Genomic DNA, 15,258 nt, shown 5'->3' with positions numbered 1-15,258 from the left:
TCGCCAAACACGGCCATGCTTCCTCCGCATCCCCCTGACCCGCACACGGGAGGAGAGACACGGGCATGTAAGTAAGCCCCTGCTGACCCCTTCTCTGGGGAGCTATTCTTTAGGCCCTTACAGAATCTTTCGTAGTAGCCCTGTTTCTTCAACCAACAGGCTATCCTCTCCCTGGCCCGGACAGGACAAAAAAGACTAGGGGGCAAGGGAGGAGGTGGAACTTTTAATTGATAGTGGGAGGTCCTGTCCGCTGGCCTGCAGGGGGAAGTTAACCCGTTGGTGAATGCTGACCATGGGTGACTAGGGAAACATAAGCTAAGGTTAGGGCCAGACGAGCCAGAAATCAGCCTGCCAAATCCACAGGCTGATTTCAGTCCCTGACTGCTAGTAAAATCTTCTTGTCTGCTCACATCCGGAAGCCTTGTGTCAGCTTGTCGTATTTTGGCTCGAAATGCCAAGTCTTGTGTTTCTTCACTAAAATCCATTGAGTCTGTTCATGCCGAAGCCGACACAAGGCTTCCAGACGTGAGCAGACAAGAAGATTTGGCTAGCGGGCTGACCTGCCACCTTATTGATTCCAACAATGAGAGCAACGAGAAGGCGCTGGGCAGGTACCTGTTTGAAGGGTCCTCTGCCTACCCCTATCCAGGTTTGTGTGCTTCCTGGATTCACAGCTCTCGTCTACTTTTTGTGCGTCCTTCAGCTTGAGACATCATTGCACATGAGCATGCAAAGAGGGGAGCAAGGTGGCTGGCCGGGTTGCCTAAGGTGCCCGGTCGGCCCCTGCATTTGTGTGTAATGAATTTCACTGCTACAATACTAACAAATTAGTATTATACACACTAAAATTAATAATGAGTATTGGAAGACACAATCCTTTGAGCCAGGCTGGGAATAGTTTATTGTACACAGCATAATGCTAACAACATTTTGCAAATAATGCTGACCATTAACTGGCTGCTGGATCACCCTCTCCTGACAGAGTTGACTACTAATTGGCTAGTGTAAGAAGCCAGAATGACTGATATTTTGTAAATTAGATATCTATTACGAAAGCTATAAATTCTGTTGGGTGATGACTGCATCAAGTTGTGGACGCTTTCCGTTGCATACAGACTGCATGGGGCCTATGTTGTCCAATATTTAGCTGCGCTGGGCCAAACCATGCAAAGAACTACTTGTTTGGCTACTTTGCCAAAAGACCAGATATTCCAACTTAACTTAGCTCTGCAGTGTATTTGGCTGGAAAAGGATTACCATTTAAGTATGTTGTAACAGATGTGGAACATTGAAAGCATTAGTACAGGGTAGGGTTTGTATGCAGAATTAAAGAACATTTCATTTGGGAGTCATGAAGAAGCAACAATGATTTCTACACGTGCCCCAGTAGGGTCAGCAATACTAAGAATGTCATAAAATCAAACAGTCGTTGAAATAGATCCATGGAATCTTTTCCTGAGCTGGTTCTGAAGACTTGTTGCAGAGGCCTTTGTCCCAGAGCTTCCGTGTTCCATGTAGTAGAGTATGACTGCTTTCTACAGAAAAGTGTCCACATTATCGTGAAGGTTTGAATGCTGATCAAGCAAGTCTTAAAACCGTGGCGCTCCATAGTCATCTGGCATTCGTTCAATATTATATCTATGGGTTAAATAAACATAAGTCAAATTCTTTGGTATAGTATTAAAAAAAAAACACACTCATTTTCAGTAGCAGATCGGATTCTGTGAACAGGGATAAAGATTTAGATGGCTTTTATTCACAAGAAATCCTTTTGTTTAGTACACAGGACCAAAAAAAAAAACCAAAAAAACATTAAAGTGATACTGACTATAAAAAAAATTATTCAAAATATTAATGTACACCAAGTTACCTATAGCTCATGTTGATTGTTTTTCACTCATAGGGCTGCTTTTCTAAGTAAAAGTTCCCAAACCTGACTGTTTTGCCAACCTGACCATTCGCAACATGCCAGTTAAAGAGTTTGTAATGCTACCAAACTGCTGAAGCTGAAATATGGCAGCACCATCAGAGAGGAATATGGGGGATCAGATGGGTAATGTAAAAGCATCTCTAAATACTTTTATGGCAAACAGTTTTAATTTCTGGTGTCTGCGATATGGACACTAAAAATTCTCTTTTCAAAATATTAATCTACATTAAAAGTTAGATATAGGATGGCAGCCCCCACATAGAGGAACAGGGTAGTAAGCTAGGTAATGTAGAAGCATCAGGCAAATACTTTTATGGCAAAATTATAAATAGCATTCAAAGACAATGTTATGATAGATCATAAAAAAAGGTTATTTTCTAATGTCAATAACAACAAACATAATCTTGAGGTTTATGTTCACTTAAAAGGAATCTGCACCCATAAAAAAAAAAAAAAAGTTCCATTATCTAACCTGTGGTTTGAGATATACATGATCGGAACACCAGGGATTTTCCGGATTCTTCTTTTCAGGTCTCTGTCCACTGTAGCCACAATATAACATTTATGCTGAGGTAAGAAAAGAAAGTTAGTAATTTACAAAACTCTTCTTTTGCTTTATTGCAAATCTAACTTTAGAAAATCAGAAAGTCCACAAACTTTCCCACTAGATTTGGCCCCTAATGTGTTTTTCTTTTTTAATGCTACCAAAGGGCAATAAAAAGTATTTTTTTAAAAAAACACATGCCGCCCTAAATATTACTTTCTACCATGACCATACAGCCATTCCATGCATGCTTCCATCACTATCTTACAATATAATTGTGATTACCATAGGATTTCATCCTTTCAAAATGCTGCTAGCACATTGCATTCAATTACATCCTTAACAAAACCTCTTCTAAATTTAAATCCGAATATACCTGTGTAACTCTTTGTACAAGGCAGTCATCTGCATAGGTTCCAGGGTGAGAGCAAGGCAGCCGCTCAAATGATGGGTCCTTTGCAATCCTGAAATGGACAAGTATATAAAATTATGTGAAGCACTTCGTTGGTCATACTTTCCCAAAAATAGCTTAAGCACATTTCCCAAAATCATGAACAGCCAAGACTTGGCTTCAAGCATAGTGATATAAGAAAGTTGAGCTTCATCTATAAAGCACAGCAAGTGGATAACCTTAACCAACACAACTTGCAATAGACGGACTTCCCAAACATGCAGTTTTCAGATTCTATACAGAATTTTATTCTATAAAGCAACTTGCCAATGACACCAATATTTTTCTTCGGTAAAACAGCATCTATTAAAAAGTGCTTATTTCCCCTACTATTGTAGGTTTGTCACACTGAAAAGTTTCTGATATTTAAACAAAACACATTTTCAAACACCCATAACACCTATTTGAAAAACTGCCCATGAAAGTAATCAGGATCTTCACAAACTTTGTGATGATCAATTGCAGAATTCATAATGGAGAAAAAAAAACATTAAAATATATTGTTTAGAAATAGTTTAAGGTCATTTTAAGGCTCTGGGACTCTAACAAACCACAGGGTGGTTCATTATATCTATTTGAACAACACAGGTCCCAGTATGTCTGCGTAAGCAATTACAACATTTCACAGTAAAAACATCATACCAATAATCAAATTTGTTTGTAGTAGTGTAAAGATGCCAGAATGCTCTTCTGCTTCCAGACCTGAACAACTTGAGATTATTGTAGGCCTCATGAATTCTGCACTGTACCATAGAATTTTTAAGAATGTCCAGTCATCTGTCTGTGAGCTGAAGCATAACTGGGATATCCAGCAACATAATGATTCATAACACTAAAGCTAGTCTACCTCTAAATGGTGGATTTTGCACCGGCGTATTCAAAATCCTGTCTGTCTGCACATATTTAAAGGGTGGTTCACCTTTAAGTTAACTTTAAGTATGTTATAGAATGGCTAATTCTTAGCAACTTCGTCTGACTCTTTCCAGCTTTCAAATGGGGGTCACTGACCCCCTCTAAAAACAAAAGCTCTGTAAGGCTACACATGTATTGTTCTTGCTACTCATTTTACTCATATTTTTATTCAGGCCCTCTCCTATTTATTTCAGTCTCTTATTCATATCAATGGATGCTTGTTAGGGTCATTTGGACCCTAGCAAATAGATTGCTTCAATTGCAAACTGGAGAGCTGTTGAATAAAAAGCTAAATAACTAAAAAAAAAAAAAAAACACAAATAATAAAAAATTAAAACCAACTGCAGATTGTCTCAGAGTACCACTCTTTACATCATATTAAAAGTTAATTTAAAGGAGAAGGAAAGGCAAAATTCATGCTCTACCTCCTTCTAAAGTACTCACTTTGATGACCTTGATCGCTATATTTTCTGCTCACAATTGCAAATACAAAAGCAGAAAATAATGGTTGATCTTCCATTCGCCTCTACATCAGTAATGCGCATGCGCAAAAAAAGGAGAGAAAAAAAAAAAAGGAGAAAGGCTGAGCCTCTGAGACATGCACATTAAACAAGAATTGAGCCCAACGCGTCTCATGGCTGCCTTGGCATGCAGCAGGGAGGAAGCTGCCTTGAAAATTAGTGACGTCACCGAGTCCAATGCTACATTCTCTGCAGAGCGGTGTTCTTCCTTCTAGACACCAGGGAGAAATCATTCGCTACGCAAGTTATGAGTCCAGCAGACTTATGATAGAAATATACTTTAACTTTTAGTTCTCCTTTAAAGGTGAACAACCCTATTAAGTCTGGTTGCTCACCTCAAAGCCACTCTGTATTTTTGTCCCAGTTTCTCCAATTCAGCCATCACACAGTCTGTGATACAGGGGACACCTTCAAGAAGTGAGAGAAATTAGAAAAAAACAACATGTGAAACACAAGAAATGTTTTAAAAAGAAAAAGGATATATAACTGTATTGCTTACATTTAGCATAAAGACAATCCATCATAGATTGTACTAGGTCCAGCTTTGCTTTGATGGAAAAGTTGATGAAATTGGTATCCACGAGGATGTAGTAGGGTGGCCCCAAGTTGGTATTATATTGGAAGAAAAGACATGATGGGAGCTGAGGGCTGGAAGAAAATAAAAACAGTAACCCCACAGCCAAAAAATTTTAGATTCAGGTCATACAAATACTGTAACCCAGAACTTAATAACCTTCCTTCCTTTGTTTCTCCTTTTCACCCAGAAGAAATAGCAAAATTGCTGCTGTTAACCCCAAATAAAACTCACATTTCTCTTTCTTTGATAGCAGTGGGATCTTCCTTCTTCGGCTGAATTTTTGCTCTGTCTTTCTCTTTACTTAAAACAGAAAAAAAGATTGAAAAAAAATTTAAAAACTGGTTAGAAATTATACCCATTTGAAAATTTGCCTCTCTTGTACAAGATTAAACAGATTCAAAGGAAATAATTTTTACAAATGTGGAATATTTGATTAAAATGGAGTTCATGGGAGATTGACTTCCCGTAATTAGGAGCTTTCTGGATAACAGGTTCCGCATAAGGGATATCATACCTGACAATGAATTTTGCGAAAAGTAGTAAACAACTAACGTTAAAACATAAAAACAGACATTAGGCATGGTCTCATTAAAAGAATTAATTGTTCAGTGTAAAACTGGGTAAATAGATTATCTAGCTAAAACAAATAATTTTTTCAATATAATTAGCTAGCCATAAATGTAATCTATAAAGGCTGGAGTGACCAGATGTCAAACATAATAGCCAGAATCCAACTTCCTGCTTCGTAGTGCTCCAATTGGTTACCAGTCAGCAACCAATCAGTGATTTGAGGGGTCCATATTGGTCATAACCTTTGCTTTTAAATCTGACCTGCATGTTAAAGGGGAACTATCGTGAAAATAACATTTTCCAGATGGATAGATATGATGGAAATAATATTCTTAAATATTTTTTTCCAAAAATGCTTACATTTTAAAATAAAATATTATATACTATTAGAAGCCTTTCTCTGAGAGCTAGTTTAAGCAATTGCCGAGTGGGAGTGGCAACAACTTGCTATGATGTCATAAACCAGTAGCAAAGTCCCGCCCTCCTCTACCCTCAATGCAAAGCATCCTTCCAACAACTGTGTCCTGGAATCTCCTAATTAAGGTTATTCTCCATGTGTATGCAGACTGCTAATTCGCTATGGAGATTTCTCACTTGTATAGGTCAAAAACTCCCAGCAGTACACTTCCAAATTTCTAAAGCACCACTCCAGAAATTTGTATACTTCTGATTTCAAGGTCAAAATTACAAAAATCAGATAGTTTTGTAAAGTACACATTCCGACGAATGCAAAATTGATGAGATATTTTTCTGCTCCAAATGACCAAACTGCAAAGCTTTGCAAAATGCAGAGGTTTTTATTATATTTTTGAAAATTGGCTAATAGTGTTGCAGTTTACCTCAATTATCTCACCAAATTTTTTTACATACAAAGATAAAACATCCTACATGTGAACACCAGTTTCTTGGCTGACAATTTACCTTCTATGGGTGTATTATATATAATAAAACTCCCTAACTGTACAAAGGCCAGAAAGCCATAGGGCTTTTTGGTAAGTGTACATTCAGAATAATCCAACAGGGATAAATGTCTTGCTACTCCAAACTGCAAAGGGATAAATATGTCTTGCTACTCCAAACTGCAAAGTGTGCTAAGAAACACACAATAACCAATAATGGGCTAAAAGAGCAATAAAAATCACAAATACATTTGTGTAAATCAATGACGGAACAAAATTACTCATCCAACAGCATGATTACAGGCCAGAATACCTTATCCATTAGTCACAATGCAAAATAAAGTTTTTAAGTGAAAATAAGTTTTCAAAAAAGTTTGTATGGGTCACTTGCTTTTTTTTGTAGTAGAGGGGGCTGCTGGCATTTCTGGAGGGTCTTTGCAGCAGGGAGCATATGGACAGAAGTGGGGGAGGGAGCAGTAGGAGAGGCCCCCATTGTGACATGTCTGCTGTTTGGGGTTCAGGCCAGTGTTACAGGACTGACATGACAGCCCTCTTGGCTTGTTGGTCTGGACTGTCATTGCTCTTAACACTCTGCACCAGCAACAATAGCTGGTATGCATCCATACCTTTGTTTTTCATTTTTTACTTACTGTCAACCTTTCCCTTTTTGTACCCATCTCCACAATTCTTCCATTTGCATATTTTCACTATTCTTGGTTTTTGGTATTGCATTTTGTTTCACTCATCATCTCCTATGCCTACATTCACTTATCTACTTATCTTCACCTTTTTCCGGTCACTCATTCTCTCTGATCCTACATTCTTTCTGTGATTCCATTGTACTGCATTATTATTACTTGTAAAGGCAGCTATAGCTTGTTCAGTGGCTTCCTTACCTTCCTTTTCAGACCCATACACAAAACTCCGGCCCCCCTCAAAGGCTCTGTTCTAGGTTTCCTGACAGACCCATGGACTACAATCCTGCTATCTCCGCCCCCCCCCCCCCAACTGTGTATAAAGCATCAGTAGCTCAGTGGCTTCAAAGGCTCCATTGTTAGTGCCCATTGTTGGGGGGGGGGGGGTTTGGCTCAGGGGAGAAAAGGATCAATACTGCAGGGCAAATAACAGAGCCGTTATGCAAATAAACCCGACCCTGACCTCAGAGCTGGCCAGAGGCAGGTAGGAGAGAAGCAAGCAAGCAGCTAAGAATGGATTCACTATAATGACTGCAATATTTTAAAAACTGTATTTTTTTTTTTAATATGTTATATTTAGACATTTTAATAACTTCATGCAATGATTCTTCTTACCAATTTTTAATTTTGCAATAGTTCCCTTTTGAAGGGGACCCATCACCCAAAAAAATTATTCAAAATCCTATTTTATCACATTAATCAAACAAAATTAACTTTAATTACACAATTTAAATTATTTGAATCTTGTTTCCTTCAGTCTGGGACTTCATAATTATAGCAAGCAGGAGCCATTTTGTGGACACTGTTATTAAGGCAAGCCTTGCATCTTCTCAGAACTGATGTCCATCCCCATGCCCAGGCTACACAATTAAATGGTGAAGAGAACGGGGAATGTGGGGACAGCAGTGATATCTAGGAAGTGCTGAATGGAAAGTGAAAGTAATTGTCTGCCCCGACTTTATGCCTAAGGCATAGAGGGGGAAGACAATATTTGATTGACAGTTGAGATTTTTAAAAGAAATTGGATTTCATATTTAATTTGAAAAGGACTTTTATTATATAGATTTTTGTGTCTGTGTGACAGGTCCACTTTAAGGATCAAAGACAAACAAAGGGACCCTTTGTAAAATGTATAATGAAGCAATAGAATTCTTAATGAATCAGATGGAAATTGAGCGTAGGAGTGGACAGATATGGGATAACTTTGACGTAGATGGCCAGCTTAAATATATTGCAGTATATGGACAAACAATCCCTGTTTTGCCTAAAGGGTAAGGCATTTTTCAGTAGCAGTATGCACAAAATGTCTGTCTTAAATATATTGAAAATGGGTTGAGTGCAGAGGACTCTTGTATTTGTCTATAGATATTTTAGCTAACAAGCAATATTAGAAATTTTTTTTTATATTTTGCACAGCCTATTTACCTAGTTTAAAAACAGCTTTTTCTCTGGGTCACATGTCCCTTTTCAATAAAAAAAAAACAAAAAAAAACCCCATTCATTTAATTTTACTTTTCTTACATGCGCTGGTCTTTAAGGCTAATTCGCTTCTTCATTACAGCATATTTCTTGGTTTTTTTCTGCTTTCCCTAAAAAAAAAAAAAAATAGGTTACTGCAAATTTATTTTACGAACACATAGGTATCTAAATCACTGTAAAAGTCTACCCAACTGTAATCCAGCCTAGTGCAAGCAAAGTTCACTCTCTCTCTCTCTCAGTACGATATAAATGTATAATAGATACAATCATTGTGCTACATTCAAGTTAAATGTGTCTAAGGATCAACGGTTAATCATGATCTTCCTTTCAGCTGCCAATGAGATGGCTAGCCTCATTTTGGAGGTGTAAACAGACTTGGAGCATTGACTAGGGTGGGCAGGAGAGAGCTTGAGAGGGGCTTGGGCTGGTGAAAAAGAACTAAACCTTGGACTGGGATGGGGGAGAGAGCAGTCTTAAAATAGCAACTAGGAAACAACAAAGTGGACAGAGTAAAGAGAGCTGGACAGGTGAATGGAGTGGCCAGTTTATACCTGGAAAAGTGGCAAAGACTGCCAGAGATAGATTCTGGGTGGGAAAAGGTAAGAGGAAAAAACAAACAATAGTCTAGAAACATCAAGCTATAAAACACCTGGCAGCTCAGATATCATACTATGCTAGCAGTATGACCAAAATTAGGTAGAATGTCTAATGTTGTTAAATCCTAGGTGCTGGAGAGCTACTGGTTGAACACCATTGATATATGCAGTGACCCCCTCATAAGGATACATGGCACCAAGTACTCATTTAAGTACACATTAACTACATTTTATGGCACACACACAAATACATAAATATTTAAAATAAAGATCCTGTTTGGCATAGAAAGAACTCCATTATAAATATGGATATGTCGTAAAGACATGTAGTAAAAAGAACATAATGATGAACTAAGCCAGTACAGTCTAATCTTTTCCATGTAGAGGGCCAATTACCTAATACATCATATGCTCACAGACCAATCTTAGTTTAAGGAGTTATTTGTGTGCCTTTATTAAGAGTTCTGATTCTGAGTGGATATCCGCAGGATACTTGTAATACAATGGCTAATTGAGGGAGCATGACAGGTAGTGAAGTGCATGTAAAGTACACAGTCAGTTACTTGCAGTTTTGGGTAAGGATGTTTAGAACAGTGCTGTCCGTTTCCATACAGAGGGTAAATTGTTAATTATACTACAGGTTTGGAGCTGTTGACAAGCCATAAACTGTGGGCAGCATTTGGCCCACAGTCCTCCAGTCGGACCGCTTGGTTTTACAGCATTCTGATCAGTTTTCTTACATTTCCCTCTAGTCCTCCCTACGTACTGCTGTTTCTTATTCCATTGTGATCTTCCTTCCGGCTTTGTCTCAGGTGCAGGCAAAATCAGTGCGTCCATTAGGAGAGATCCTTGCAGATCTCTACTGACAATGGTACAGAGCAGGACTAAGGAATGGAGTACACTGCAAACACAGAAATTCCTTAAATTGCAGTTTGACTTGCATACATTCTACCTCCTAAAACCAAACTCCTTTGGTGTATAGAATTGTGGATTCATGTATGCCAATTTTAAAAATAGCTGAATGCAACTGCACTTGGGATACCTGCATTCATCCATCCATTACTTGACCTATCCCCGAGTGCTGAAGAAGAGCTTAAAATGTACAACAAGCATATCACTGTATTAAAGTCAATGTCACATTGATTGAACTAACAGGGTTTGCAAACCACCACTGGTACCAAATTATGGGAACTAGTAGGCATAATTTCAATGAATAATGAGAGGGCAGAAAGGAAGGAAAAATATCCAGTATCGAAGGCTTGTAAGCAGTAAGGTGCACTTACCAGTGCTAACAGGGGGTCCAGGTGTTCTCGCCCCAGACCTTCAGCTTGGGGAGGTAATGTCATACATTCACAATTCAATGGTAGGCTGGCACAGAAACTGGACTTCACTCCAAAATATGATGCAAATAAAAAAAAAAAAAAGTTATTCCACAAAAAGGAACATCTCAGAGGGTGGCCTTGTGTGTTTCGTGCCTTGTGGGCACTTAGTCATAGGCTGGGGATATTCTGTACAACCAGTGATATTTAAATGGGAACACACCAATCAAGCACTACTTTGATTGGTGTGTTCCCATTTAAATATCACTGGTTGTACAGAATATCCCCAGCCTATGACTAAGTGCCCACAAGGGACGAAACGCGTAAGGCCACCCTCTGAGATGTTCTGTTTTGTGTAATAAAAAAAAATTATATGCATCACATTTTGGAACGAAGTCCAGTTTCTGTGCCAGCCTACCATTGAATTGAGAATGTATAATTTCACTGAAGCCTACTTTGTGTGCATTTGAGTAACTGTGGCCCTTAATGGGATGTTGCGATTAGGATAACATAATGAACAACTAAAGAGTTGTAACCAAATTTTAGAAAAGGACTGAACTGTTGTGGCTTCTGAAACGCACTAGGACAAGTTTCTCCTGAAAACATATCAGTGTGGAGGAACCCACACCGATTATTCAGCTCTTTCATCTGTATTACACCAACGTATATAATGAACCAATCTCTCCAGACACTTTCTCTCCAAGATTATATGCCTAGAAAACGTTCCCTTCCTGTTAATTATGTAGCGTTTGCAAATTATCCGCAAATTGTATTGCAAATTTCTTACCATGCTGCTGCCGAAGTTTAGCTTCCGTCTCTTTCCGGTCGCACACTGCTGACGTCACCTAATATGCAGGAAATAAGTCCCCATAGAAACACACGGTCAGGTAGACAGTATTTACGGAAACCGGCACTTCGTTCACGTGATCAAAACAAGACGCACCTTCTCTGTAGGAAAATGTGGTAAGAAAAGAAGGTTAAGGTGTGACTGAAAAAAATACTATGGAAGGGAAGTGGGGTGGTTGCTGGTGCAGGTTAATGGTCTGGGAATAAAAAAAAAGCATCGCAGGGCGTACACAATATAGTGTTTGCTATTCATAACAAGACGAGACGTATGTTGGGAGATGGGTAAGAGAGCGCATGTATTCACCTGACCGGTGAAATTGTGCCCTTCCCACTTTTATTAATTGGATAGTTGGGGGGGGGGGGATGCTACATTTTGAATTTTTGCCATTAGCCTTGATAAACCAAGTATTTTTATAGGGACTTGCAGATGTCAGGAAATCCTCCAAAATATTAAAAACAGGGCCAAACAATTGCTAAAGATGTCCTTGACAGCAGAGAGAGAAAGTAACCAGGCGGACTGTTGTAGAGAGAGACAAGTGAGGGGCTGTGGAGAATGAAACTGGCTGCAGGTGAGGGGTTTGTGGAGAGAGAACTTTGATGCAGATGAGGTGTTTGAGGAGAGGGAGAAAACAGGTGATGATATGTTATGAGAGAGAAAAGGGGTGTACATAAGGGGTAATTGCAAAGAGAAAAAAAGGTGCAGGTGAGGGATTTGAAAATTGAAGGGGTCCATGTGATGAGCATAGAGAAGAAAGGCACAAGTGTGATGTATGGAAGTAATGTGTTAAAGTGTTGTGGTAGTTTCACCTTTAAGTTAACGTATGTTATAGAATGGCTGATTCTAAGCTCCTTTTCAATTAGTCTTCATTTTTTTTTAAGTTTTTCAATTACTTGGCTTCTTCTTCTGCCTCTATCCAGCTTTCAAATGGGGGTCACTGACCCCATCTAGAAAACAAATGTATGTATCTGTAAGGCTAACAATATATTGGTATTGCTACTTTTTATTACTCCTCTCTCTATTTAGACCCTCTCCTATTCATGTTCCAGTCTCTTATTCATATCAGTGCATGGTTGCTAGGGTAATTTGGATCTTAGCAACCAGATTACTGAAACTGCAAACTGGCTAGCTGCTGAATAAAAAGCTAAATAACTCCGAAGCACAAATGATAAAAAAATAAATAACAATTGTAAATTGTCTCAGAATACTACTCTCTGTATCCTACTAAAAGTTAACTCAAAGGTGAACAACCAATTTAATACATTATTAATAATCAACTGTTACATTGAAGGCTTTTCATTTTATTTTGCAGACTTATGTCTATTGAGTTGATGTTATTTGTTTTTTTTTTGTTTCTTTTGATAGGTTCAAATGCATCTCTTCTGGCTATTTTAAAGCTGTATTTGCTTAGTTTTTGGGGAAACAAATGACTTGGAGGAAGGAGGAGGTGGAGGATGAGCTGCAGTATGATTATTTGAGATGTTTTACATTATTGGTAAGAATAAACATTGCACAGCATGATTTCCCTCACATTTCAACACATCTACTGGTCTCATCTGTAGGGCAGTTGAGGTTTGGCACAACAGTCAGCTCAGGCCCTTGAAGAGTAAGAGGCTGAATGCAGTCTTTAATTTGTGATTCAGTTTTTGAGTCCGGCTTAATCTGTGTCTGCACAGTTCTTCCCATTAATGTAGACATTATCTCCAAATGTTCTTTGTTCAGTAATCCCTTTTCATTAAAATTTGTCTTTGAGCCAGAACTAGAGACGGCCCAGTCTGAACATCAGATTTGCTCCATATCTCAGCGGTTGTCAATCCCTTTCCTGTGGGCAAAAAACATAATCTGGAAAAAAGAAGACTGAAAAAAATTCTGTTTTAAGAATGTAGAGTTTACTCTTCAATTGGTTGCTAAAGGACATCAACTCAAAAAAAATGTTTTGCCTAATCTAAGAAAACACAATTCTAAGAAATTTTTCAATATGAAATTATTAAAAAATCTTTAGTGCTTAAAAAGTTATTTGTAAATTTAATTGCTATTGAAAGCAGCATTTGCTTAGCTCCTAGTTGTTACTTTTTAAACAATGTTGCAAAAGCTAGTCTCCTCCAGCAAGACAGGTCTGTTAATCCATTGGTTTGTGTTACATTGTTTAAAAAGGCAGAGCCGACAGGGCAGATAATGGAAAGGGATAGACAAACACTGCTTCAATAGCAATACATATACAAATAACTTAAAAACCATAAAACAATTGTAATGGACGTATAATGTAAAGTTGTTTAGAATTTTTTTTTTTTGGTTTGACATGTTCTTTACAGCTTACTACACTGGTGCAATTCAATACCTATATAGTTAAGTCACATACAGGGATTTTGTCGTGATATTTATGGTGTAATTTTATTTCTAAATTACACTGTTTACATTACAAATAATTTACTCTACCACGTAAAATTTTATTCCTGCAAGTGTATTTTTTTAAGATGTAATATTGTTGTGTAGGCAGTCATCTCAGGTCATTGTGCCTGATTCTGTGCTTTCAGAAAGAGGCAAACTTCTTTCAGATAAGCTATTGTTTCTCCTACTCTCCTACTCAATGTAATTGTAGGAGTTGCAGTGGGAGTGCTATTCTCATATCTACCGGGGAGTTGTTTTCTTGTGTCAGGGAGCCTTCCCATTGTTCTGTTGATGGCTATAATGATATCACTCCAACTTGTGAAGTGCAACAGTAAAGAGTGAATGAAGTTTATTAGAGCACAAGTCACATGACGGAGGGCACCTGAGAAACTATGGCCCCCCTTGTCAGATTTCAAAATTAGATATAAAACATCTGTTTGCTCTTTTGAATAACAGATTTCAATGCAGTATTCTGCTGAAGAAGTGCCATTAACTGGTTTTGAAACTCACTGAAACATGACAGAATGCCTTTAACCAATTGATATGTTATTCCCACCAGCATATTTTCTTAATTCCATGATCACTCTATATTTTCTTTTATTCAGGTAGTATCACAGGTTTGATGTGTGTGCTGTTGATCACCATTAAGTTTTTGTATGAGCTCAGCTCCCGAGTTCTCACTTTTTGGCACCATGAGGGACGTGCCCGTGGGGCAGAAAGAAATATCTATAACTATGTGCGGGGAAAGTACCTGGACCCGCATTCCTGCCATGTGTCTTGGAACTGGAAGGAACCCTGTGAAGTGGGGCAATCCATGTGCTTTCGCGTGCACGTAAGTAGCATGCCTAAACTTATCTGCGGCCTTTACTCTTTTTCTTTGTCAGACACATAGTACTATTATAATAAATTTCAGTATTTTTTTTCTTTATTCAGTTGGTCCTTCATTTATCTCCCATTTTTACTGTTTGTGTTCTATTTATACCTAACACTTATTTTTCGATCAGTCATAATCTTACTCTGGATTTCTATTGTGTCACAGTTCTCAAATGACCTATAATCCATTCTTATTATCCACTAACATATCTCTACACTAACTTATTTGATGTCTTTTTCAGTATAGTTATTATATTTACTCTTCGCTTTCATTAGTTATTTTACAGGAACGGTGACCCATTTCCTCTAACTGGTTCTGTTACACCAAAGATACGCATCTCTCACACTGAACTTGATCTGGAAGTTCCCATCACTTTGGAGGTTCTTCAAGAATCTGCAAGGAATGTGATGAAAGTGGCATTCACTGTAAGAAAATCTGGTAGATACCAGATAAGCATCAGTATTGGGGGCCTCAATATTGGACATAGCCCTTACTACAAGATCTTCAGTCCAGGCAAGAAAAAAGTAAAACACAATTTAAGGGACTTTTGTTTAATTTGATTTAATGACATTGGTAAGTGTATTTTAATAAAATTTCTAACAGGTGCAGTAGTTCCGGCCAAGACGCAGATAGTGTGCCATTTTTCCACTCTTGTCCTA

At 38.1% G+C, this 15,258-nt stretch overlaps 2 protein-coding genes across 7 annotated transcripts in view; one reads left to right on the top strand and one right to left on the bottom strand.

Annotated features, from left to right (window-relative positions):
* Positions 1 to 877: 877 nt before the first annotated feature.
* On the bottom strand, positions 878 to 11,354 carry fcf1.L (FCF1, rRNA-processing protein L homeolog). 2 transcript variants are annotated; one of them, NM_001091226.1, is given in 8 exon segments: positions 878 to 1,638; positions 2,403 to 2,497; positions 2,851 to 2,938; positions 4,694 to 4,766; positions 4,858 to 5,006; positions 5,167 to 5,235; positions 8,621 to 8,688; positions 11,281 to 11,354. In NM_001091226.1, coding segments are annotated over 8 exon segments (594 nt in total). In that variant the 5' UTR covers positions 11,284 to 11,354; the 3' UTR covers positions 878 to 1,589.
* Positions 11,321 to 15,258, top strand: part of arel1.L (apoptosis resistant E3 ubiquitin protein ligase 1 L homeolog) — a 26,610-nt gene continuing 22,672 nt past the window's right edge. For 2 of the 5 annotated variants that reach the window (XM_041572970.1, XM_018229188.2), the window contains exons 1-5: positions 11,321 to 11,456; positions 12,703 to 12,832; positions 14,331 to 14,557; positions 14,875 to 15,112; positions 15,203 to 15,258. The exon at positions 15,203 to 15,258 is cut by the window's right edge and continues 108 nt beyond it. In XM_041572970.1, the coding sequence (XP_041428904.1) occupies positions 12,817 to 12,832; positions 14,331 to 14,557; positions 14,875 to 15,112; positions 15,203 to 15,258 (537 nt within the window). In that variant the 5' untranslated portion in view covers positions 11,321 to 11,456; positions 12,703 to 12,816. Of the gene's footprint in view, positions 11,457 to 11,508; positions 11,622 to 11,690; positions 11,909 to 12,025; positions 12,108 to 12,702; positions 12,833 to 14,330; positions 14,558 to 14,874; positions 15,113 to 15,202 lie in introns of those variants that run through there. The other 3 variants (XM_018229189.2, XM_041572969.1, XM_018229190.2) reach the window with 3 other exon arrangements.

Source organism: Xenopus laevis, chromosome 8L, assembly GCF_017654675.1.
Source record: "Xenopus laevis strain J_2021 chromosome 8L, Xenopus_laevis_v10.1, whole genome shotgun sequence".
Lineage (NCBI taxonomy): Eukaryota > Metazoa > Chordata > Amphibia > Anura > Pipidae > Xenopus > Xenopus laevis.
The sequence above is the reverse complement of the archived record's forward strand: the minus strand, read 5'-3'. Positions and strand labels throughout refer to the sequence as shown.

Excerpts from the sequence above, each read along its gene's own strand:
- fcf1.L (XM_018228817.2), bottom strand. The coding sequence starts at position 8,655 with ATGAAGAAGCGAATTAGCCTTAAAGACCAGCGCAT. Across the intron at positions 5,236-8,620 it reads AGCCTTAAAGACCAGCGCAT|TAAAGAGAAAGACAGAGCAA; the intron begins GTAAGAAAAGTA and ends TTCTGTTTTAAG. Across the intron at positions 5,007-5,166 it reads GCTATCAAAGAAAGAGAAAT|CCCTCAGCTCCCATCATGTC; the intron begins GTGAGTTTTATT and ends ATTTTCTTCCAG.